This window comes from Triticum urartu, chromosome 3, assembly GCF_003073215.2.
Source record: "Triticum urartu cultivar G1812 chromosome 3, Tu2.1, whole genome shotgun sequence".
NCBI classification, from domain to species: Eukaryota; Viridiplantae; Streptophyta; class Magnoliopsida; order Poales; family Poaceae; genus Triticum; species Triticum urartu.
The window spans coordinates 582,491,526-582,517,148 of NC_053024.1; the positions used below are offsets into that span (position 1 = coordinate 582,491,526).

General features: G+C 51.9%; 1 protein-coding gene across 3 annotated transcripts; it reads left to right on the forward strand.

Moving 5' to 3' along the window:
* Positions 1–17,008: 17,008 nt before the first annotated feature.
* On the forward strand, positions 17,009–20,788 carry LOC125545148 (uricase-2 isozyme 1-like). Of its 3 annotated transcripts, XR_007299918.1 has the most exons (5): positions 17,009–17,104; positions 18,005–18,114; positions 20,114–20,169; positions 20,248–20,464; positions 20,557–20,788. XR_007299918.1 is itself a non-coding variant. In XM_048709028.1 (3 exons), exons 1-3 carry the CDS (start codon positions 17,038–17,040, stop codon positions 18,682–18,684), a joined length of 297 nt encoding a protein of 98 aa, XP_048564985.1. In that variant the 5' UTR covers positions 17,009–17,037; the 3' UTR covers positions 18,685–18,727. The 3 variants fall into 3 exon arrangements, 1 of the variants encoding a protein (XP_048564985.1); XR_007299917.1 differs by having other exon boundaries at positions 20,248–20,788; XM_048709028.1 differs by lacking the exons at positions 20,114–20,169; positions 20,248–20,464; positions 20,557–20,788 and adding an exon at positions 18,565–18,727.
* The last annotated feature ends 4,835 nt before the right edge of the window (positions 20,789–25,623 follow it).

Genomic DNA, 25,623 nt, shown 5'->3' on the forward strand with positions numbered 1-25,623 from the left:
ATGGCGGCGAAAACCAATTCCACGCCAATTAACATTCCGTTCCATCGGCACAACGCAAGCGCCAACGACACGCTGATTGGCCCGTTATAATCAACAGGCGGAACCAAAACGAAGCAGCGGCGCGTGCTGCTGATGTTATCTTCCAGGATTAACTATTAACTTGCTCTGCTTAATTTAGCCAGTCACGATCAGGCCTACTACCGTGACGAGGTTGATAGCCAGCTTGTGGGCTGGCACGTACCGTGCAGTTCTTCATTTGGCAGCACTCGAGGTGTCGTTGATCATTGCAGCTGAGGGAAAATGCAGAGCTTGTGGCTGGCCCGTAGCCATCTGTGAGCTGCTGATTGGCCGCCTAGGTGTCAAAACTAGCTAGACTATTTTAGACGAGTATAAGACTACTAGGGGCACCTGTACGTACATACGTGTGAATAATTTAACCGGTCGTTAGATATTTGTCATTTGGGTAACTACTGTATTGTCGGAAGCCAGCTCACGTACGCAGACCATGTCGGATGCAGCAGGTGGAGTTTTTTTTATTTGAGAGAGAGACAGGTGGAGTTGAGGAGTTTTATATTTGAGAGAGAGACAGGTGGCCTCGTCGTCGACGGGAACGTCTCCTCCCACTGAAAGCGTATCGCCGGAAATCCTGAAATAAATCCAGGAATAATGCGAGCACCAGGATTTGAACCCTGGTGGGTTGGGGATACCACTGTCCACCTAACCAACTCAACCACAGGTTGATTCGCGGTGGAGTTGAGGAGTTGGCTCTACGGTTCCATCATTTGATTAAGTGTGTATATAGTTTAACCAGTCATTAGATGATTGTCACTAGAGTATAGAGTATCTCTATTCCTAATGGAGCAGTTGGTACTCTCCACCGGTCAATTTTCGTCCCACTACTTTCATCCGGGTTTTTTTCGTAGGTTAATCTTGGTAGATTTTTTTTCGTTCCGTCCACCAACTCCCCTCCGTTGGTTTTACGATCGCGACAGATCCGGTGGACTCCCTCTGTCAATCCCTCGCTAGCCCTACCTCGTCTCCCATCTCCAGGGGCAGCCGTCTGCATCTCGTTCCCCTCTCCCTCCGACATGGCCGCCCCCATCCATCGCCCACCCCCGCCGCCGCTGCCCTCACCCTCTCCCTGCCCAGGCCCCACATCAAGCAGCGGCCATGGCGTTCCCGGCCGCCGCGGTGCGTGATTCCCACCTCTACCTCTGCCTCGCCGTGGATGGGAAGGAGATCGGAATCCTCCATGGACGGACGCACTGATGGGGGTCTCGTCTGACGACGGAGGCGGATCACCAGGAGAAGTTGCCGTGAGACGACACCGACGGTCGGCTCCTTCTCCACAACAACACAACACCGACCGTGGGGACTCCCGTTCTTCCACCCTGACGGCCTCTCCTCCGGCGCCCCTGTTCTTCTTCCACTCCGGCACGATGATAAGCCACCGGCTCCCTCCTCTACTCCACTCTACTTGCAATATCTTTCAAGTTTCTATATCACCTAAAAAAGGCCGGTCTGAACCAGAGAAACACGTTTCAGTTCTGTAGGCTTTCAGTTTTTAAAGCTTCTCAACAAGTGCTAAATTAGCCCTGCTCTTGTCTATATCAGCTATTCCTACAAGGGTTCTTGACTTCTTGTATGTGCCAAATTTTGTGAAAAAAAACTGTTCTTGGCACATCAATGTGTTTGCAGCTATTTACTTGATGAGACAAGGATGCGAAAGTGTTTGCAACTTGTCATGACATCAAAGCCTCTGTTGTACATGTGTCAAGGATGAGATTCACATGATAATTTGTTTTGTTTGGACCTTATGCTGTACTGTATACAACTGAATTACTTTTTATGTTTTATGATTTAGTCAGTAGCCAATCAATGTTAGTGATAATATGTATCTTGTGATTCTTTCTTCGTGTGCCGGTCATGGTTCCCTGATGCGGTTTAGATTTTGTGATTCCCTGACGAGGTTCCCTCACACACGCAGGTGCACGACAGAGCCGGCTGCGTGTGGTGTGTCGGAGTAAATAGCCATGGGTAGCCTAGCCGGCTTCCCCTGGCCCTTCTGAAAAAATTACGAGCCCGTCCGGCTCTCGGGAATCCAAGACGTGGGGCCGCCTTCCCCTCGCTGGCTGTCACCCAGGCCAGCTCGAAGAAGGCGGCCCGACTTTTCCCCTCATGAAGAAAACCATGGGAGGTGGACTCGAAGAAGCCGGCTCCAAGAAGCCGGCCGTGAGAAGGCCGACTCCAAGAAGCCGGCTCCCGTAGAGCGGTCGAGACCGTACCCTCAAAGTTTGCATCCACCTAGCGGCGATGAAACGGGGCGTGGCTACAGTAAAGCCTGTCACCCCCGAATCCCGGAGCACGCCTGGCACAGTGCGCCGTACGAAGTGGCCATGACCCGTCCGGCGCGACACTGTTGCCATGTTGACCCTGATGTCATCCACGACGGGCTACCAGTACGGCCCACGGGGGGTGGGCTCCTTCGGGCAGAGAGACACCCAAAGGCGGCCTGGCCTCCCCCAGTCGGCCCGAAGGCGGCTTGGCCTCCCCCAGTCGGCCCGAGATGGAGCCGGCTCCCCGCAGCCAGCTCACTTCCCCTCTCGAAGAAGACGCCCCATTAAGGAGACAAGACGCGGTGAGGCAACAGTAATCGCTCACCGGACGGCAGCACTGTAGCCACGCCTACCTCGACGAAGCCCTCGTCATCAGGATGAGGCAACAGTCACCAGCTATCGACAAGACCCTTGGCAGTGGGGCCTGTCTGTTGCCAAGGAGTTGGTAGCCGGCGGGACCCACCAGCCGGCGGGCCCCAGCGGTCGGCGCAGAAGCCGGCGAGCGCGGTCACAGACAGCTGGGCCCCGTGCCCAGTCGGATTACCATTGTACCCCCGGGGGGTAGGCCTATATAAACCCCCCGGGGCACCCATGCAAAGGGTTGGACCCCCTGCTAGTTCTAGACACCCCGCAAGGAGAAGAAGCAGGCTAGCCGTGCCTTTCTTCCTCCTCACACCAAAACCGCTCGAGGAGCATTGTGTACCTACTTGTTCATCTAGTGATCATGCGGAGACCCCGCAGAGCAGCAGTAGGGGTGTTATCTCCACGGAGAGCCCCGAAGCTGGGTAAGATTCCCCGGCGTGCATGTCTTCGCCTTATCCCGTTTCCAGGCACCGGCGATGTCTTACTGGCTCCCACAATGATAAGCCACCCGTTGGCATATGTCGCACCTACCACCCGACATTTGGCGCCCACCTTGGGGCCAGGTGCACCGTCGTCCGGAGACCTGTTCTGGACGGGAACCCTCTCCCTTCCCAGCGAGCGTAGCCAGCACGGCACGCCTGATGGCGCTTGCCACGACGCGCTGCAAGGCGTCACCAGCATCTGCACGGCGAGTAGCCTCGCCGATCTCCTCGACGAAACCCTCATCTCTGACGAGCTCGCCTCCGATGCGGGCACCGACCACCTCGCCAACCTTCTCGGCCGGCTCCATGTCTCCAGCGAGCCCGCTGCGGACCTGGAGTCGGTTGGCTCCACCGACCCGATGCCTGTCGACCCCGACACGGCCTCCTACCACACCTTCCCCACCAACGTCACGATCTACAACGACCCGCTTCCTCGAGCCGACGGCTGCGATGCTTTCGCCACCGAAGTGATGGTTGTCGGCCACGGCGGCCCGGCCGACGAGAGCGCCCACGACGCCTCGCACGCGGCGGCCCACGACTTGTCCACTCCCCTCCCGGCTAATGCCGACGACGAAGCACTGGAGGCACGCCGCCTCGCCCTCCTCGCAGAGGGCCGGAGGCTGGCTTCCGTAAGACGCCTCACTGAGGCCTATCAGCGCGAAGCTGACCGCGTCGCCTTCGGCACGCCGGCCCCAGGCGGGCTAAGCCGGGAAGGCCTTGTCAAGCAACGCGGCGCCGTCATCGCCGACACGCTGGGAGTCGACCGCCCGGTCTATGCCACTCCGCTCGAGAACTTGCGTGCCGCCCAGGCGGCCGTAGACGAGCTGGACGGCCTGGAGGACGAAGACCTCCCCCACATGACCCGGCGCATCCAGCAATTGATTGACGCAGCCGCGCAGCGACACGAAGCCGACGCCCGCGCGGAAAGCCCTCCCCCGCGCCGAGAACACGGTGCGACCTCCCGGACGCCGACTACGAGCAACACCTGCGCGCGACGCGAGAAGGAGCCGGCTGCCAGCCGCAGCCGGACCCGGATCTCCATCGAGCGAGACGCGGACGGTCATCCCCGAGCCATGGAATGGCGGGGCGACCCGCCTCCGCCTCCGCCCCGTGGAGAGAGATATCCCGCCCCGCCGCCAGTGGCGCACCCGACTCTTAGCGGCCGGCTAGGCCGCCGTGAAGGAGTCGGCGAGAACGACGCCCGCCATCGGATCGACCGCCTGGCGCGATCCCTGGCGTTGGAAGAAGAAGATGATGTCGGCCCGCCTTGTTTCGGCCCCCGCATCCGCGACGAGCCCTTTCCCAAAGGGTTCTCGCTCCCAAGAGACACGCCCAAGTACAACGGCTCCGTGAAGCCGGAAGATTGGTTGATCGACTACTCCACGGCGGTTAGCATAGCCAACGGCAACCGGCGCGTTGCCGTGAAGTACGTGCCCCTCATGCTGCAAGGCACGGCGCAGACCTGGCTCAACAGCCTCAAGCCGCGCAGCATCAACAGCTGGCTAGATTTCACAGAAGCCTTCATCCGCAACTTCACCAGCACCTACAAGCGGGCTCCCAAGCCCAGACAGCTCTCCTTGTGCGTACAAGGCCCCGCCGAGTCCACTCGCGATTACCTCACGCGTTGGGCCGAGCTCCGCAATTCTTGCGAGGGGGTGCATGAGGTGCAAGCCATAGAATACTTCACGACCGGATGCCGAGAAGGCACCCTCCTCAAGCACAAGCTCCTCTACGACGAGCCGACTACCCTTGACGAGCTTCTGGACATAGCGGACAAGTACGCTACCGCCGACTCCTCGATGAAGACCGAGCTTCGGGTAGACGCATCCGGGAAAGTACTTAACCCGGCGCCCAAGACACCGGCTGGTGATTCCGGCCGACGCCCCCACCCGAACGACCACAAGCGCAAGGGCCCCGCGCCGCCTCCCGTCAGTCGGCAGGTGGCCACAGTCGAAGACGCGCCGCCTGAAGAGCGACCGGCGCCCAAGAAGCCCAAGGGCGGCAGGCCGGCTTAGCAGCCCGCCTTCTCCTACGAGCAAACTCTCGACGCCCCGTGCAAGTTCCACAGCGGCGCGAAGCCATCCAACCACACAACCCGGAAGTGCCATTGGCTCACCGAATCTCTAAAGGCGAGGGGCTCGTGCCGCCTGCCGGCCCGCCACCTCCGGCCCCGCCGCCTCCAGCCGCTCGGCCCGCAGTCGGAGCCGTGCACGAGGAATTCCCCGACGAGCAAGCAACCTACATCGTCTTTACAAGCCAGCCCGAAGACCGGCGCAGCAAACGCCGAGAGCACCAGGAAGTCAGCGTGGTCACCGCCAACCCTGCCGGACACATGCATTGGTCAGAAAAGCCCATCAGCTGGAGCCGGGCCGACCATCCGGAGGTGATGCCGTCTCCCGGCTCTTATGCTTTGGTCCTGGAAGCCACCCTTGCAATGGACAGACGCGCCGCCCGCTTCTCCCGTGTGTTGATAGACGGCGGGAGCAGCATCAACATCCTGTACCGTGACACCCTAGAGAAGCTAAACGTCAAGACGAAGCAGCTCATGCCTACTCGGACAGTGTTTCATGGCATCGTACCCGGCTTATCATGCGCCCCCATTGGCAAGATCAAGATTGATGTACTTTTTGGGGACAAGGAGCATTTCCGCTGGGAAGCGATCTGGTTTGAAGTGGTGGACCTGGAGAGCCCTTACCATGCGTTGCTTGGCCGACCTGCCTTGGCCAAATTCATGGCAGTTCCCCACTATGCATACCTCAAGATGAAAATACCAAGAACCAAAGGCGTCATCACTGTAGCCGGTGATTACGAGAAGTCCTCCGAGTGCGCAGCAGCCAGCAGCCGGCTGGCCAAGTCCCTTGTGATTGCCGAAGAAAAGAAGATGTTGGACCGAGTCGTGGCCATAGCCGGCAAGCAGTCGGCCATGTCCCCCGACCCCAAGGAGCATGACGCTCAAGGATCTTTCCAGCCGGCCAAGGAGACGAAGAAGATACCTCTTGACCCCGAGCATCCAGAGAGGTTTGCCGTCATCGGGGCAAACCTGAACAGCAAATAAGAAGGCGAGCTCGTCGATTTCCTCCGTGAGAATCGGGACATCTTCGCATGGTCCCCCAAGGACATGCCGGGTGTTCCGAGGAAATTCGCCGAGCACAAACTACACGTTCGAGAAGACGCAAAGCCAGTCAAACAACCCCTTCACCGACTGTCGGAGGAGAAACGCAGAATTGTAGGGGAGGAGATAGCCCGACTCTTGGCGGCCGGCTTCATCATGGAAGTTTTCTTTCCAGAGTGGCTCGCCAACCCGGTCCTCGTACTGAAGAAGAATAACAAGTGGCGCATGTGTATAGACTACACGAGCCTCAACAAGGCCTGCCCCAAAGATCCCTTTGCTCTGCCAAGGATTGACCAAGTGATAGACTCCACAGCCGGATGCGAGCTGTTGAGTTTCTTGGATGCTTACTCCGGATATCACCAGATAAAGCTGGATCCGGACGACCGCCTGAAGACCGCCTTCATCACGCCATTCGGAGCCTTCTGCTACCTGACTATGACATTCGGCTTGAGAAATGCCGGTGCCACTTTTCAGCGTTGCATGCAGAAGTGCCTCCTCAAGCAGCTCGGCAGGAACGCTCACGTTTACGTGGACGACATCGTGGTGAAGACGGAGAAGCGCGGCACCTTGCTGGGAGACCTCAAGGAAACGTTTGAGAACCTACGCCGGTTCCAAATCAAGCTTAACCCCGAGAAATGCGTGTTCGGAGTGCCAGCCGGCCAGCTCCTAGGCTTCCTGGTCTCCGAACGCGGCATCGAATGCAACCCGGTGAAGATCAAGGCCATCGAGAGAATGGCGATCCCCACCAAGCTTCGAGACATTCAGAAGTTCACCGGGTGCTTGGCCTCCTTGAACCGCTTCATCAGCCGGCTCGGAGAGAAAGCTCTCCCCCTCTACCGCCTCATGAAGAAGAGCACTCACTTTGAGTGGAACGACCAGGCCGACCAAGCTTTCCACGAGCTGAAGAAGATGCTAGCCACACCGCCCGTTCTGGCGGCGCTGACCGAGAAAGAGCCCATGCTCCTCTACATCGCCGCAACCAGTCGGGTGGTCAGCACCGTCATCGTAGTCCAACGCCCAGAAGAAGGCCGAGCCCAGCCGGTCCAGAGGCCTGTGTATTATTTGAGCGAGGTGCTATCCGCCTCAAAGCAGAACTACCCGCACTACCAGAAGATGTGTTACGGCGTGTACTTCACTGCCAAGAAGCTGAAGCCCTACTTTCAAGAGCATCCCATCACGGTCGTATGCACCGCCCCGCTGGCCGAGATCATAGGCAGCCGGGACGCATCCGGCCGGGTGGCGAAATGGGCCATCGAGCTGGCCCCTTACACGATCTTCTACCAGCCCCGCACCGCCATCAAGTCCCAAGCGCTGGCCGACTTCCTCGTCGACTGGGCCGAGACCCAGTACCTGCCGCCGGCTCCCCACTCCACCCATTGGCGCATGCACTTCGACGGGTCCAAGATGCGCACCGGCTTGGGAGCCGGCGTCGTCCTTACCTCTCCGAAAGGCGACAAGCTCAGATACACGCTACAGATCCACTTTGCCGCCTCCAACAATGTGGCCGAGTACGAGGCGCTCATACACGGGCTCTGGCTTGCCAAAGAACTTGGCATTCGCCGGATCCTATGTTATGGCGACTCGGACCTGGTGGTCCAGCAATCATCCGGCGACTGGGACGCCAAGGACGCGAATATGGCGAGCTACCGCTTCCTGGTCCAACAACTCAGCGGATACTTTGAAGGATGCGAGTTCCTCCACGTACCGCGAGCCGACAACGAGCCAGCCGATGCCCTGGCTCGAATAGGCTCCACTCGACAAGCAATTCCAACCGGCGTCGCTCTACAACGCCTCCTCAAGCCATCTATTAAGCCGTCTCCAGAGTCCAATTCCATCTTCGTGCCGCCTGACCCCGATGCGGCCGGGTCCGGCTCGAAGAACCAAGTAGGCGACCCCAAGACTCCCGTAGCCGGCCCGGCGACTTCGGCGGCCAGCTCGGGGACTTCGGCAGCCGGCTCGGGGACTGTCGCACCCGGCTCGGGGACTGCGGTAGCCGGCCCGGGGACTGCACCAGCACGACAGCCAGCGGCCGACTCCAGCACCTCACCACCCAGCCCGCCCACCCTGGTGGCAGTAGCCACATTGGCAGTAGAAGAAGTCGCGGCTCCATCATGGGCTCAGTCCATCCTCAACTTCCTAGTAAACCAAGACCTGCCGACTAACGAAACAGAAGCAAGACAAGTCCAACGTCGAGCCGGAGCCTACACAATCGTCAACAGAGAACTAGTCAAGCGCAGTGTCACTGGAATCCTCCAACGGTGCGTCGAGCAAGAGAAGGGCATTGCAATCCTCAGAGACATTCACCAAGGAGAATGCGGCCACCATGCGGCCTCAAGATCACTTGTCGCCAAAGCCTTCCACCATGGTTTATTTTGGCCGACTGCTTTGGATGACGCCAAAGAATTAGTTAAACATTGCAAGGGGTGCCAACTCTTCAGCTCCAAGCAACACATGCCGGCCTCGGAACTCAAGACCATTCCCCTCACTTGGCCCTTTGCCGTTTGGGGACTGGACATGGTGGGCCCATTCAAGACAGCGCGCGGTGGCATGACGCATTTGCTCGTCGCCGTGGACAAATTCACCAAGTGGATTGAGGCAAAGCCGATCAAGAAGCTGAATGGGCCGACTACTGTGACGTTCATTGCAGACATAACAACTCGGTACTGGTCGGCTCGGGGACTGGCCGACTGGAGTTATATTAGAAGTCCTACCCGCAGTCAAACAAGTAGTGTGCCGGCTCCCAAGCCTTCTCTTGCCAAAAGTCGCAGTTCGAAGAACCGGCTGTCCGGCTGGCAAGAGTTAAAAGCAGGAACGGACGCCCACACGAAAAACGGCTAGGGACTAACGGACTAATATAACAAAAGCCGGTTTTTTCTCCCACCGCCGACTGGCTACCAGAGTAGCCGGCCGGCCGGTTTCCATTCACTTCACTTCAATCCAAGAAAGCTCAAGTACTTGCCTCCCCAAAGAGGGAAGGCGGCAAAGGAAAAGGCATAAGGATAAAAAGCATACGCGAATGGAAACCAAACATGCACATAACAATATTTACATAAAAGACCTCCGAGAGGCCAGCATTCAACATAGTTTGGATACACCCCCAGTGGGTGGAACTGCGAAAACTTAATGAAGATTGTTCAAAAGACAACAAGCAGGAAAGATAAAGATGGCAGGTCAAGCTGGCGGAGCGACCGACGAGCCGGACTGGTTGGCGGAGATGGTCGTGCCGGCTGAAGGAGCGGCCGGCTGGCGAACTTAGGCTTGGTCACCGCCTCCCGTAGAGGGCGCGCTTCCACGCGCCTCGTTGCTGGAGGCACGGTCGGCCTGAAGTCGGCCGGTTGTTCCACCAGCCGGCTCGACGTCTTCGCCGTCCTCCTCTTCGTCATCCTCGCCCTCGTCGCTGGAGGCAATCTCCTCCGCCGAGTCCTCGCCCACCGCCGGGTTCAGCCCGAACCACTCCTCCGGCTGAGCAACACCGTCATCATCGATTTCGGGTGCGAAAACGCTGATGTCGGTGCACTCGACGATCGTCGAAGCTCGCTGGGCGATAGCCGGCCTCACCTCCTCCAGCTCCGCGTCGGCCTCCATCCGCCAAGTGCGCAGCTGGTCCAGGTTCAGCCCTGGGTACCAAGCCCGAACGAACTCCAACACCCGCCCGGCTCCAAGGCGGGCCGCCGACACCTTCCAAGCCTCAAAGCGACCGACTGCGACCTCTAGCCAGTCGGCAGTTCGGCTTGGGGTGCGAGGGATCGTCTCGCCGGGCCAGAGGGCGGCCAACACTTGCGCCCCGGCACGTTGGAGCCGGCGAAGCATCCGATGAGCCGGCTGTAACCGCGCTTGGACAGCCAAGAGCTGCTCCTCAAGCGTCCGGTTCGCATCCGGCGCGATGTTGGCCCCCGCCTGACGGCGTGCCTCGTGATGGGCCTCAATGCTTTGGGCGGCGAAGGCAGAATAGCCGGGGAAGTAGTCTGCGCCAAAAAACAAGCAGCAACTCAAGATAAGCCAAAAACCCAGGCGGCAAGGGGCAGGGGAGGGCCGAGAAAGGCGGCTTACCATCGATCAAATCCTCGATCCGGCCGAAGCCTTCATCCAGGGCTCGCCGGGTCTCAGACCAGCTCGCCGCCTCGGTCTCATACTCCGCTTTCAAGGCGGCTTCGCTATCCTGCGCCGCCTGCAGGCCGCCTTGTGGCTCTCCTCTTGGTCGGCCAGCTTCTTGGCTAGGAAATCCCGTTCCTGGACCAAGGCGGCGTACTCGGCCTCCTTGGTATGAAGGGCGGCCTTCGCTTCGCCGAGCTCCTTCCTCAAGTCGGCGTTGCCCCCTGAAGACAAAGAAAGAGAAAAATCAATAAGGAAAGAGTCGTCAAGAAAGATCCGACCCGACTGCACAACAGTCGGCCCGAATCTCGGGGACTACACCTAGTGGGTGCGCTGACGCGCCCCCACATGAGACAAACAAGATCAAGTACTTACTTCGGCTGTCGGCCAGGTCGTTGGTCCTCTGGCTCAACTCCCGAGCCTGGGAGTTGAAGGCGGCAGCACGAAGGTTGTGATATTCCTGAAAGTTCAGACAAAAAAGCAAAGTAAGGTAGCCGTCGAGAAAGATCTAACCCGACTGCGTAGCAGTCGGCCCGAATCTCGGGGACTACACCTAGTGGGTGCGCTGACGCGCCCCCACGGAAGAAATCAAGAAATCAAAAGCGGCCAAGAGTGAAGGACTTACCCGGATGGTGGCTCGCGTCGTCAGGAACTCCTGGGTGAACTGTTGCAGATGGGCGGCCTGAGCTTGCAGCCGGCTCCGGACCCCTTGAGCCGCCACATTCAGCTCGCCAGTCCCCCCGCTGGGAGTCCACTCGGACATGGCGGTGCTGGCCGCCTCCAGATCTTCGGCCGACTGGCCTGCACTCGTGACTCGGCGCAACTCCGGCGGAGCGACGCCCCCCCTGCGTGCCGGCTCGTCGCCGGCTGCACCTCGAGGCCGGCTCTGTTCTCCGGCTCACCTCCGGTCGGCCCCTCTGGCGCCACTGACGATTGGCCGCCTTGGCCCGCTCCGTTTGGCGCTGCTGGCGGCGCTCTCCTCGCGAAGGCCACGGGGTCCTCCCCCCTCTCCATCAGCGGCGGGTCTTGGACGATCTCCTCCGCCAAGGGCAATGGGGTGTCGGGGGCTACGACTCGGAAAGGAATGGTGAGCAGCGGAGGCTGGTTGCGCGAGCTTTCCGCCCCCGTATCCGCGGTAGCCGCCTCCGTCCGGGCCTTGGTTGCCGCGTCGGACTGCTCCCTCGCCGCCTGGGCGGCCGCCTTCTCCGCCGCCTCGCGCTCCTCCCGCGCTTCGCCGGCGTTCCGCTCTGTGGCCTCCCTGAGATCGGCGCGGGGGTCCACGCGGCAGGAGCTCGAAGACCCTCTAGCCGGCCCCACGACGGAGCCACCCGGACCCCGCTCAAGGGAAAGCGTGAAGGATCTAGAAGTAGATGTGTCTAGAGGGGGGTGATTAGACACTTAGTGCTAAAGTTGCAATTTTTTAATATTTTTCGGTTTAAGTGGAGTTTAGGCACAATTTCAACACACAATACATATCAAGCAAGCATGCAAAGAGTATATGAGCAGCGGAATGTAAAGCATGCAGCTTGCAAGAACGTAAAGGGAAGGGTTTGGAAAGATCAAACGCAATTGAGACACGGAAGTTTTTCCCGTGGTTAGGATAGGTGGTGCTATCCTACATCCACGTTGATGGAGACTTCAACCCACGAAGGGTAACGGTTGCGCGAGTCCACATAGGGCTCCACCCAAGGGCAACGGTTGCGCGAGTCCACGAAGGGCTCCACCCACGAAGGGTCCACGAAGAAGCAACCACCCACAAAGGGTCCACGAAGAAGCAACCTTGTCTATCCCACCATGGCCATCGCCCACGAAGGACTTGCCTCACTAGCGGTAGATCTTCACAAAGTAGGCGATCTCCTTGCCCTTACAAACGCCTTGGTTCAACTCCACAATCTTGTCGGAGGCTCCCAAGTGACACCTAGCCAATCTAGGAGACACCACTCTCCAAGAAGTAACAAGTGGTGTGTAGGTAATGAACTCCTTGCTCTTGTGCTTCAAATGATAGTCTCCCCAACACTCAACTCTCTCTCATAGGATTTGGATTTGGTGAAAAGAAGATTTGAGTGGAAAGCAACTTGGGAAGGCTAGAGATCAAGATTCATATGGTAGGAATGGAATGTCTTGATCTCAACACATGAGTAGGTGGTTCTCTCTCAGAACAAATGAGTTGGAATGATGTGTGTGTTCTGATGGCTCTCTCACTAAACGAGAAAGAGGTGGAGGGGTATATATAGCCTCCACACAAAATCCAACCGTTACACACAATTTACCAATCTCGGTGGGACTGAATCAGAAAACTCGGTCTGACCGAAATAGTAAACCTAGTGACCGTTAGGAATTTTGGTGGGACTGACATGCAACTCGGTAGGACCGATTCGGTTAGGGTTTGGGCATAACGTAATCTCGGTGAGACCGATTACACAAACTCGGTGAGACCGAATTTGGTAATTAGCTAACCAAAGAGTTGGTCAGGCAAACTCGGTGGGACCGATTTGCTCTTTCGGTGAGACCGAGTGTAACTCGGTGAGACCGAAAAGTTACAAAGGGGAAACACTGAGTTTACATTGCAATCTCGGTGGGACCGATTGCATATCTCGGTGGGACCGAGAATATTGCAATAGGTAACAGAGAGTTTGCAATCCCATCTCGGTGAGACCGAGATCCTTATCGGTAGAACCGAATTGCTAGGTTTGGCAGTGGCTAATGACAAGTGAAACTCGGTGGCGCCGGATAGGAAGAATCGGTAGGACCGAGTTTGGCTTAGGGTTTAGGTCATATGTGGAAGTGGGAAAGTAGCTGAGGATTTTGGAGCATATCATTAAGCACATGAAGCAAGAGGCTCATTAAGCAACACCTCATCCCTCCTTGATAGTATTGGCTTTTCCTATGGACTCAATGTGATCTTGGATCACTAAAATGTAAAATGAAGAGTCTTGAGCTTGAAGCTTTAGCCAATCCTTTGTCCTTAGCATCTTGAAGGAATTCCCACAACCTTTAGTCCATGCCACTCCATTGTTGAACTTATCTGAAACATGCTAGATAGAAACATTAGTCCAACAAGAGATATGTTGTCATCAATTATCAAAACCACCTAGGGAGCACTTGTGCTTTCAAAGCGGCGCCCTGTCCAGCAAGCGAGAAAAAGTTAAGAAGGATATTCGAAGAGAAAGAGAATGATGAAGGGCATGCGACCAGGCAATCAGCGACTTACGCTGAAACCGCCTGAGGCTGCTTCACCGCCTTGCGGAAGCGGGCCGCCTTCGCGGCCGCCTCGTCTCGTTTTGTCGCCGCGGTGGAGGGCTTGGACTTCTTCGGCCGACTGCCGAAGAGGCCTGAAGCGGCCCGGCGCTTCTGCGCGCCGCCGGCGGCCGGTGCGATGGACGAGCCCGCGCCCTGATAGTCGGCCGTTGGCTGGCGACGCGGGGCCACTTCGGCTTCAGCATCGTCCGGCCAGTCCTCGAAGCTCGCGATAAACCTTGAGCCTCCTGGCTCGGCGTTGTCCCCCACGACGGCGTCTTCCATGGCGGCCGCCCCCAAGTCCGGGTCGTCAACATCGTCCACCGTGCGGTCGGGGGCATACTGGCGTTCAATCCCTGCCGCCCCGGCCGGCAGCGGAAGAAGAGGGTTCTGCTCAAAAGAACCGACTGGTCAGAAGCCGGCCGTCACGAAGCCGGCTGACGGCAAAAAGAAGATAGAGAAAGAAGCTTACCACGGGCGGAGGATTGGCGCGAGAATACGGCGCCTTGCCGTATTGCCAGTCCCCGGTGAGCTTGCAGTTGGCGATGTAATTAACCATGAGCGCCACCTCCGCGTGGGGCATTTCCCATGTGCTCAGCCGGCTTGGGTCGAAGCGGCCGCTCATCTGACACATCATATGGGGCCGGCTTTGGAGAGGAAGAATCCGGCGCTCCACGAAGGCGGCCACCAAGTCGGCCCCACGCAGGCCTTCCGACTGGATCATCACCCGAAGCCGGGAGACGGCGGCGTTCCCGGCCGGAGACAGTGACCGGGACCGGAAACCCCACGAGGGCTGCCTCCCAGCCGGCGGGCCGGCTACGTAAGCCGGCAGGTTGATGTAGTCTCCTTGCTCGGCGACGTTCCTCACGTAGAAGTACGATTTTTGCCAGACCTTCACCGACTGGATTAGGGGGATGGACGGGAACGGATTGTTCTCGCTCGCCCTCCTCATGGCGATGAAGGCCCCGCAAGGTGCGGGCACGCCGGCGACGACGGTGCCGAGTTTGCTCTGGAAGAACTCTCCCCAGAGCTCCAGTGTGGGGAGCAGCCCCAAGAAGCCTTCGCAGAGGGAGACGAAGGCCGACAGCAGCATCACCGCATTGGGCGTGAGGTGATGCGGCTGGAGGTTGTAGAACTCGAGGAAGGAACGCAGAAATCCGCTCGCCGGAAGGCCGAAGCCGCGCAGGCAGTGCGAGCGGAAGACGACCCGCTCGCCCTCCTCCGGCGCCGGCGAGATCTCCGTCTCCGGCGCCAGGCGGACCTGCACGAGGTTGGCGCCGGGCAGGCGCCGAGTCTGGTGGAGGAACTCCACATGATCTTCATGGACGTTGGAGCCGTCTCACGAGCTTGACAACACCATGGGAGCGAGGCGATGTGGAGACGCGGCGGCGCCGAGACGGGAGGCTGCGGCGGCAACAAGAGGAACAAACGAGGATTAGGAGGGGCGGAGCGAGAGAGAGCGTGCGAACCTCTGTCGCTCTCCCTCCTCCCCCTACTTATAGGCTCGCGTGGCGGAGCCGAGGAGGCGCGGCGTGGGGAAGCGTGGGGATTGATTGTGCCCACTCCCCACGTCCCGCGATTATTGAGCCTTAACGGCGAGACAAAACCGCCGCGGGAAGGCGAGCGGCCCATGTGGGCCACAGAAGATCCGCGCTCGGACCGAGGCCTGCGAGTGGCGGGCCCGGGCCTGCGGCGACGTCCCGTCGCGCGCGTGCGTCGGCAGGATTTCCTCGCCATGTGGTCCGCGTTCCCGCCTACGAGAACCGGAACTCTCTGAAGTCGGCATGCACAAGCAAAGCCGGCTCTTCAGGATAGGAAGCTGACCGAGCTTCTCGTCCCTCTGTCCGCCTCGAAACTCGATCAGCTTCGGGGACTACTGTCGGAGTAAATAGCCATGGGTAGCCTAGCCGGCTTCCCCTGGCCCTTCTGAAAAAATTACGAGCCCGTCCGGCTCTCAGGAATCCAAGACGTGGGGCCGCCTTCCCCTCGCTGGCTGTCACCCAGGCCAGCTCGAAAAAGGCGGCCCTACTTTTCCCCTCATGAAGAAAACCATGGGAGGCCGACTCGAAGAAGCCGGCTCCAAGAATCCGGCCGTGAGAAGGCCGACTCCAAGAAGCCGGCTCCCGTAGAGCGGTCGAGACCGTACCCTCAAAGTTTGCATCCACCTAGCGGCGATGAAACGGGGCGTGGCTACAGTAAAGCCTGTCACCCCCGAATCCCGGAGCACGCCTGGCACAGTGCGCCGTACGGAGTGGCCATGACCCGTCCGGCGCGGCACTGTTGACCCTGATGTCATCCACGACGGGCTACCAGTACGGCCCACGGGCGGTGGGCTCCTTCGGGCAGAGAGATACCCGAAGGCGGCCTGGCCTCCCCCAGTCGGCCCGAAGGCGGCCTGGCCTCCCTCAGTCGGCCCGAGATGGAGCCGGCTCCCCGCAGCCGGCTCGCTTCCCCTCTCGAAGAAGACGCCCCATTAAGGAGACAAGACGCGGTGAGGCAACAGTAATCGCCCGCCGGACGGCAGCACTGTAGCCACGCCTACCTCGACGAAGCCCTCGTCATCAGGATGAGGCAACAGTCACCAGCTATCGACAAGACCCTTGGCAGTGGGGCCTGTCTGTTGCCAAGGAGTTGGTAGCCGGCGGGACCCACCAGCCGGCGGGCCCCAGCGGTCGGCGCAGAAGCCGGCGAGCGCGGTCACAGACGGCTGGGCCCCGCGCCCAGTCGGATTACCATTGTACCCCCGGGGGTAGGCCTATATAAACCCCCGGGGCACCCATGCAAAGGGTTGGACCCCCTGCTAGTTCTAGACACCCCGCAAGGAGAAGAAGCAGGCTAGCCGTGCCTTTCTTCCTCCTCCCACCAAAACCGCTCGAGGAGCATTGTGTACCTACTTGTTCATCTAGTGATCATGCGGAGACCCCGCAGAGCAGCAGTAGGGGTGTTATCTCCACGGAGAGCCCCGAAGCTGGGTAAGATTCGCCGACGTGCATGTCTTCGCCTTATCCCGTTTCCAGGCACCGGCGATGTCTTACTGGCTCCCACAATGATAAGCCACCCGTTGGTATATGTCGCACCTACCACCCGACATGGTGCGTGCGGGGGGATTCTTCTTCCACTCTGGCAATCTGGCAAGCCACCAGTTCCCTACCTGCTCTACTCTGCTCCACTGTTCTTGTACGGGTTTCAGCTTTTCAATGATTTTTTTATAACCTAAAAAAGTCAGCTCTGAACAAACGACGGCCAGTGAATTGTAATACGACTCACTATAGGGCGAATTCGAGCTCGGTACCCGGGGATCCTCTAGAGTCGACCTGCAGGCATGCAAGCTTATTGAGATATGTATCTTGCGATTCTTTGTGTGCCGGTTACGTCTGCGGGTACGGCTGCACGAGTTCATGTCTGTCATTCACACATGCAAATTGTGATGCCTGCTGCTTGCGACAGCTTTGCCCCTGTTCTTCTTCTACTCCGGCAAGATGGTAAGCCACCGGTTCCCTCCTCTGCCTTGCTCTGCTCTACTGTACTTGCAATGCCTTTTCTTGTTTCTATCACCTAAAAAAGGCATCAGAGAAACATGTTTCAGTTTTATAGGCCCTCAAGTGCTAAATTAGCTCTGATCTTGTCCATATCAGTGATTCCTACAAGGATTCTTGTATGTGCCATATTTTGTAAAAAACTCTTCTTCACGGATCAGATTGTTTGCAGCTATTTACTTGACGATAGAATAATGAGATTCGCATCAAAGTGTTTGCAACTTTTGATGTGTCAAGGGTTCTTGACACATCAAGGCCTCTGCTGTACATATGTCAAGGATGAGATTCACATGATGATTTGTTTGGCCTTATGCTGTATACAACTGTTTTTTTGCGTGTGTTATGATTTAGTCAGTAGCCAATTAATGTTAGTGATATATGTATCTTGTGATTCTTCGTGTGGCGGTCATGGTTCGCTGATGCGGTTTCGATTTGTGATTCCCTGGCGAGGTTTCCTCACACACGCAGGTCCACGACAGAGCCGGCTACATGGGGGGGGGGGGGGGGGGGTTCCCTCCCTGGTCTACTCTGCTCCACTATTCTAATGGGTTGATTTTAGTGCTGACAAATAACTTATATTCCTGTATGTCTTCTATTTTCTCCTTAAAACTTATATTCCTGGTAGATCCACTGATAGTCAAAAAGGAGGATTATGATAATTGAGCAGACTGTTTCTTCTCAATTATTTGCTAATTTTGTTTTTGTTTTGACAAATAACTTTCTTACATTTACTGTGGTAAATATTCACATTGGTATATTGCAAAATGTCATGGTAAAGGAAAAAGTCCCTCCCTGATGAATCATTTCAGAGTTATCTAATTACGTATACAATGGACTTCTTTTCAGGATTCAAACTTGGTTCTGAAAAGCACACCACAGAGGTCACCGTGAAGAAGTCTGGAAGCCTGCTTATAAATTCTGGGATACAAGGATACTCCCTGCTAAAGACAACTCAGGTGTTTCTTTCACTAACTTGTCTTGGTCCTTTTGCCACCATTCCCAAAGAAACGGACCTTGTAGTTCCTGCTAAATTCTGGACTCTGCATATTTCTCCAACTCTGCTTGAGTTCTAATATGAAAGGGATTTATAGGAGATTATTAAGTACGAAGGCATCTGTAGCCTTACCAGAAGTTTTTCCATGGTTGATGGGATATGAGACGGTCCTTGTAGAAGACCGTTGAAATAGGAATGGGCATGCTACAGCTATGTCAATATGTCATGTATTCATTCTTTTTGGGATCGAATGCAACATGTCAGCAGGCAGGAACTTTGTTAGATGTAGTGTCACATAAGCAAAATAATTTAATTAGTTTTAGCTGAAGCGGAACTGTTTTACTTTAGTATTACAGAAATAGGCTTCAGGTGCAAGTAATAAATACTGAATTCTCATCACTATCTATCTCAATCTGGATTTGAAGGATTCATGAGGGATCGCTACACTCTTCTTCCTGAAACAAGAGAAAGAATTGTAGCTACAGAAGTAACTGCTTGGTGGAGGTTTGGGCACTCTTCCCCATCTGCCTGAAATGTTCTCTTTTTGCACAATGCTGATGGTCATTCAACCCTTTTATTTACTGTCCATAGTAATTCTTCAATTCAAGGCGACAAATCAAGTGTCAGTATTACTATGATATTTTTAAGTTGCACTGTCGCTTGTTTGTCCAGTGGAGTAGCACTTCTATTGTTGTTGGTCCTGGACAAGCATAGTTCTTTTACAAATACTGTTGCCAGTATCTTTTGGGTTTTCAAGCTAATATGAGCCATGTTACAAGTTATGTAGAGGAGCTCATGACAAATTATTAGCTTTTAAATTGCATGTCTACTCCAATACATGTCAAAGTACTACCTTTTATATGCGCACAGTGTATATTCCGCAGGCTGCACACATCTTAGAAACTTTCCGGTGCTTGCTTACTATTCCCTCTGTCCCAAAATAAGTGTCTCAACTTTGTACTAACTTTAATATAAAGTTATATTAGAGTTAAGACACTTATTTTGGGACGGAGGGAATACAACTTTGTCTAAAAGCTTCCTTCCCTGTACTTTTGGCATAGCTTAGATTTTTGTTGTCACCTCTCTTGGGCATTAGGGGATGTCCTACAGCTCAAAGCATTTCTGATCTGATCCTAATCCGCTGTGTTTTTGGGCTTATGGATTTCTTAAAATTCGTTTACTTAAGAATACAATTTCCGGTGTTTACTGAATATAACGTGCTTTCTTTTGCATACTTTTGGTAGTTTTTCCGAACGATTGATCACATAGATGGTTCTGGATGGCCAGATATATCCACTTAATACATTGTGCTAATAGTTTTGCCTTATAGCACACTATCTATGCTAATAGTTTCGCCTTATAGTGCACTACCTGTGCTTAAATAGTTTTGTAGACATTTGAAGCCTCTTGGCTGACAAAGTTCAATCTACAAGGTGCATGATGAAGGATATGAAAGCTGTAGCAAAAGTACTTGCTGATGCTTCCAATGATTTAAGCTAATACTATAAAGCATTGCATCTAATACATATTCTTTATAAATAAATAAGATTTGGTATTTGGTTTAAAGTCCAAAGTTTGCTTGAAAGAAGTTTTGGAAGCTGTTTTTTTTTCTGTCATGTCTACTAGGAACAAAAAGGAAATGCCTACATGTCAAATCCTCATATGCAACACGGATGTCTTGTATTTATGGGATTGTTCTCATGTGATAGTTTTTCCTATGTAATATGAACTTATATAAAGGCACAAGATTGCTCTTCATTTTTTGCAGACCCAATAGAGGTGCATAGAGAAGAGACTTGATTAGTCTACTCTATGTCTTGTTGATTGCAAATACCACTTTGACTCATCTCATCCCCTCGATTCATGCTCGTTTTCTTTATTTTGGCTGTTGATCCATATATTGGATGCCCTCAGACGTAGCACAATGTCAATGCTGACATATGAGTTTTTTCTCTCAGCAGATGAGAGTCTGGAATGTTCCATCCAAATAGTTTAATCAGAAACTGCACTGGCAAAGGTGAGTGAGCACTAATCCATCATTATATGCCTGCTGATATGAGTTGCTCAAATGATTAAAATTGTGTTTGCGCTCCAGGTCTAGAGGATGTAGAGGAGCTCCAGTTTGATCCTAAGGATGGCATTGCTTTTTTTCTTCTTATGCTCCAGTTTGCAGCAGCATCTCCGACACCCTCTCGACGAATTGCAGGTAGATTGTAGCTGAGGATGCGGCGATGACCACCAAGGTATGCCCTTCTCTCCTTGCCCTTCATGCTGGCTTCAACAAGGCCGAAAGATCTTCAGTCTTTTACAAGGTCAACCCCGCCTTCCTTGCAATCAATCTGCTGGCGACAGTAGAAATTAACAGTCCTTTGTATGTGTTTCTACATGGTGGATATACGTGCAGGACCGGAGTGCATGCTCGGTGGCAGAAGCATCAGGGTGCTCCACGCTCAACATCTTCTCAGCATAGCTGCTCGATCAGTAGTTTTGATTGATCTATTTGATAATTTAAGCCATCCAGTTGATGTTCTTGGTTCGCTCATGCTCTTTTCTTATGTTGTTGTTTAATCACTATTGGCTTGGATATTCTCTATAGCATCTCAACAATTCACTGCAATTGGCCAGGTTATTCTGTATATTTGATATTGTACGAGAGTAGCAGTCGGACTCAAAAAATCACAACATTCTGCAGGTACAACAACCACTTGACGCCGAACCTTGATCTCATGTTATATGAGTAGGTTATAAATTTTTAGTAACTAAATTCACATTAGTTTTTGAAGCACAAATTGATGTCTGTAAGTTATTTAGGATAACATTTTGCTCCATTTGGTAGATATATAACAAGACAATATAGAGGGATGTAGAGAGCTATTTTTTTGTTGAAATAAATAGTGGAAACGGTTGGCTTTAATCAGATATGTTTGCTGAAATCCATTTGGATATTTTTTCTCTTTTCTTAGCTTGGTCGCACATGGATCAGCTTAGTGTGTCTACCTTTTTCACTAAAGTGTGGATATTTATGTATAGAGTAAAACGTGTCCATGCTATTTATTTTCCATAGTCATTGTTGCCTATACCATATTTAAATTGCTGTCTTTATTGTCCTTATCTGATGATAGCCCATTGGGAAATGAAAGAAAGTGGGTTAAATACTTTGTTTCTTTATTTTAGGTCCAAATTTACATTGATCGTTTAGTGGTTCATCGAAATTGTTCTGCCTATGACTTTGAAATTGGCCAGTAAAAGCCAACATCCACCCTCTTCACAGCCGCAGTCAGGGATTCGTTCATTTTAGTGTGAGTAAGGATGGGAACATTGATCTGTATATGGTAATATTTCATGCTGATTTCATTTCTCATTTCATTGATCATCCGTGTTACTCCTTTGACAAATGATATTTATAGTACTTCTGGATGACAAAGACTTTGAGTTCTGTGTGAAGCTCCAAAAGGAATACCTATAAGACTCCTTCATCAACTTAGTAAGATTGCATATGCCCTTTGTGTTGCACAGGTCCAACGCCTTGCTCCTCTACTCATAGTGAAAAAAAAACTTAGGTACTCTGAAATTTATCTTTTCTTCCCCTCACGCTTTGTTAGGTTAGATCAATAGTTTTATCTTATTGGACCTGTGCATTTTGAGAGTCCGAAATGGGAACATTAAATATACTTGGACCCTATCTTATTCTCATATCTGTAACTAGCTTTGCTTGTCATTTAGAAGGGACGACCTAAGGAGTAGAGAGATTCGAGACAATCAAAATCCTGCATATGTATGTTTACAGGCGTTTGATAATCCTACGCCAGGGCCACATATATAGGGACATTCAAAATTCTACACCAGGTTCACGTATATAGGGACATATTCAGCTGAGGTTCACGTATATACAAACCTGAAACTGTATGCTTCAAACCGGATGTGGCAGTAATCCACTCATCATGCAAAACAAAACAAAAATCTGTTACCTAGCATGTATTTGTTTGTACAGATGATGCCATGTACTACATTTTGTTTGCATAATCCAGCACCTAGCATGTATTTGTTATAATCGAGCACCGCGACGAGTCTGTTATTTACCTTAGGAGGGTAAGAAAAAACACAATCAATGATATTATACATAATTCTAGACATTGTTTTAGAGTATGTTCTGAAGTATATTTTTCTTCCAGTAAATGTTGGAAATGTCTATGTACTTTTTTCTCCCAATATGTTATGGTCATCTTCCTGCTATGCATATAAATTTCATGGCCAGCTTACTAGCTGGTGGTTGGCGATCCTTTCTATCTTCTTCCTCGCCGGCTCGATAAATCTCTCGGTTTCCTTCTCCTACCACTCGTCCTTCCTTGTGCTCTGTAACTCAGCCATTGATGTGGCTGTTAGTAATAAGATGGTAATATTTGTTTTATAGAAATACTTGTTTTTTTGCGGGTGTTTAGAAATACTTGTTAGTTGCACAGGTGTACCCTGCAAGGAATAATTTTACAATGGAAATGCATATCTGTTGAATTGATGACTAAACAAGTTTGCGGGCACATATCTGAAAATACAAGCAAATACAGACATAGATTTAAGGGTTCTCATTCATTTAAATCTCAATGTTGAGAGAAGCCGATCTCTGGATATGAGTATTTTCTTCCCTGTTTGCGTGATTGTTTAATTGAATGGATAACTGTGTCTCCTGAATATTGTCCCATATAATTGTTTTAAATCTACCGAATTAGTTCTCTAAATCAGTTGATATTTTGCAAAGCTTCAAGCTTTAGTTTTTGCACTTCATGACATCAATTGTTTGTGCAGATTCAAGATTTATTTCTGTACTGGATGATAGCAGTGATTAGTGGATTACTGTCACACGCTGCTGTTGTCATCCATATCTCCTCAAGCGCCTTAGGTTTGTGATGCGAAAGTTGTTGTACATATGTAAATTGTTCTGTTCTTCTTTCGCCAAAACATTAATAAGCCCGCGATACACTTTGCTTCTTTTTTATCTAATGTCTATTTGTAGACTAAGTGTTTTATTTATGATAGTGGATTTCTGGCGTACATGTGAATATCTCATGTATATACAATCAGTACACTCACCTGGACGAGAATGGTGGCAAGCAGAGCGGGGTTGCGTCTTGTCCTTCTAGCGTCGAAGGTCCGGTGCACCCATGGGTGTGCCTTTGCTAGTTTCTGACTGTCACAAAGAAGTCAGAGCTGTGGGCGGCGAGGCCACTGCGGCAACGATGACTATGAGGACAGTTTTCAGCAAGCGGTGCTCCCCGAATGTTGCGTTGAACTACGTCTTTGCGTGGCTTGCAACCTTCTCCTATGAAGCCCGTATGCAAAATCAAAACTGTCATGTCCTTGGTGTTGTGCTCGACTATTCATTGTTGCTTTGTGGCTCCGTGCTTCCTCTCCACAGTTATATCGTTTTTTGTGATGTAATCTTATTAGTGGTTGGGTCATCCATGCGAGCCCCTTCTGAAGTTTGTAGTCTAGGTTAGATACATCCGTATGTAGACAAATTGAAGACAAATAATATGGAAAGGAGGGAGTATATTATTTGACTCAAGCACTCACAACCAACGCACTACACTCATGCACGTGAAATACAATCGTATTTTGATCAATATCCCTGTGTAAGTTTGTTGTTCGGAGGCAATCATGTATGAATTGAAGAGAGGTGAATACTTGATCTTCATGAGATCTTTTTCTCTAAAAAAAATGATATATTCGATTTTTTCTTCCCATTGCATTGGGTGTTTTAGAGTTTTCTACTGACACCAGGTTCATGGCATTGTAAAAGAAGTATTGATTTAAGATAAACCAAACTTTTTCTATTTACAATCAACTTATTATTGAAGGTTGCATCGATGATGTTATTATTGCTAAAATTAAGATGTGCATTACAAGTCTAAGCCATTGTAAGCTTTGTGTACCGTGTACTATTTAATCATGGATGGTATATATTTGGTGGCGAGCGATACGGCTGGTTAAAGACACGAAGATTGCCGAGAAGGAAAGAAGTGGAATAGAGTTTCTATTTGTCGCTGTATGATGGAGAACAGATGCCACCATGCTTATAATATTTATTGTTATTATTCTATGGCAATGCACAAGCATTCGACATGTGCCCGTAGCAACGCACGGACATTCTACTAGTGTACATGGTACTCGAAGTCCCTCCTTTTTTTCAGTTTGCACAGTAGGTTGTCTTAAGTCATACTGGAGTATTTTTTAGGGAATAACTTCCGATCTATGCATCATTTGTCATGGCAATACAAGATACATCATAGTTTGACCATGTTTATAAAAAATATCATCGTTCACAAGAGCAAATTAATATCAATAGATCAATCATGTAGTATATTTTCATGTTGTATTTATTTGGTATTGTTGATGTTGCCTGATTAAATTATATTATGTAAGTTTCGTTCAAATGATCACGTGGAGGACAAACAAGCTAGGCCCGATTTTAGTCTCCAGCCAACAAATACACTATCCTTCTCTACACGTGGGATATAGTATATGGACAATATGGACTATACAATTGTTATCCATCATCTTTATAAGTACTTCTAAATTGTTTAAGAACATCCAGATGGTCAAGATATACGAATTCAACTAAGGAGAACTGCACGACACCATCCATATGGGCTGGCTGGTACCGTGCAGTTCTTCATTTGGCAGCATTCGAGGTGTCGTTGGTCATTGCAGCCGAGGAAAAATTGCAGAGCTTGTGGCTGGTTCGTAGCCATCCGTGAGCTACTGATTGGCCGCTTAGGTGTCAAAACTAGCTAGACAATTTTAGATGACTAAAACTACTATGGGCACCTGTAGGTAGGTGTGAATAATCTAACCCGGTTGTTAGATATTTGTCATTTGGGTAAGTATTGTATTGTCGGAAGCCAGTTGTCGTACGCAGAACTTGTTGGATGCAACTAGTGGAGTTTTTCGCTTTTTGAGACTTGAGAGAGAGAGTTGAGAGAGAGAGGGAGAGAGAGAGAGAGGTGGAGTTGTGTAGCTGGCTCGGCGGTTCCATTGATTGTTTAACTGTGTATGGTTTAACCAGTCATTAGATAATTTTCATTGAAGTACGTACACGGCATTCTATCCCTTTTCTTTTTTACTTTGCACAGTAGGTTGTCTTGAAGTCATTTTTTACAGAAAAACTTCTTGGCAGCACAAGAAACATCATAGTTTGACCATGTTTATAAATAACACCATCATTCACAATACCAAACTAGCATCATTAGATCAATCATGTAATAAAATTTTCATATTATAATTATTAGTTATTGCTAACATTTTTAATACAAAATTAATAAAAAATACAAAATTTTAATAGAGATAAAATTAATATGCAGAGCAAAAGTAAATGGAGGTGCACACAAAATGTTGGGTGCTACACATAGAGTAGAGGGAATATGCTCATGTCTACCAAGAACTAGTATTTGTCTTGCCTGATTAGAAATTATATTGC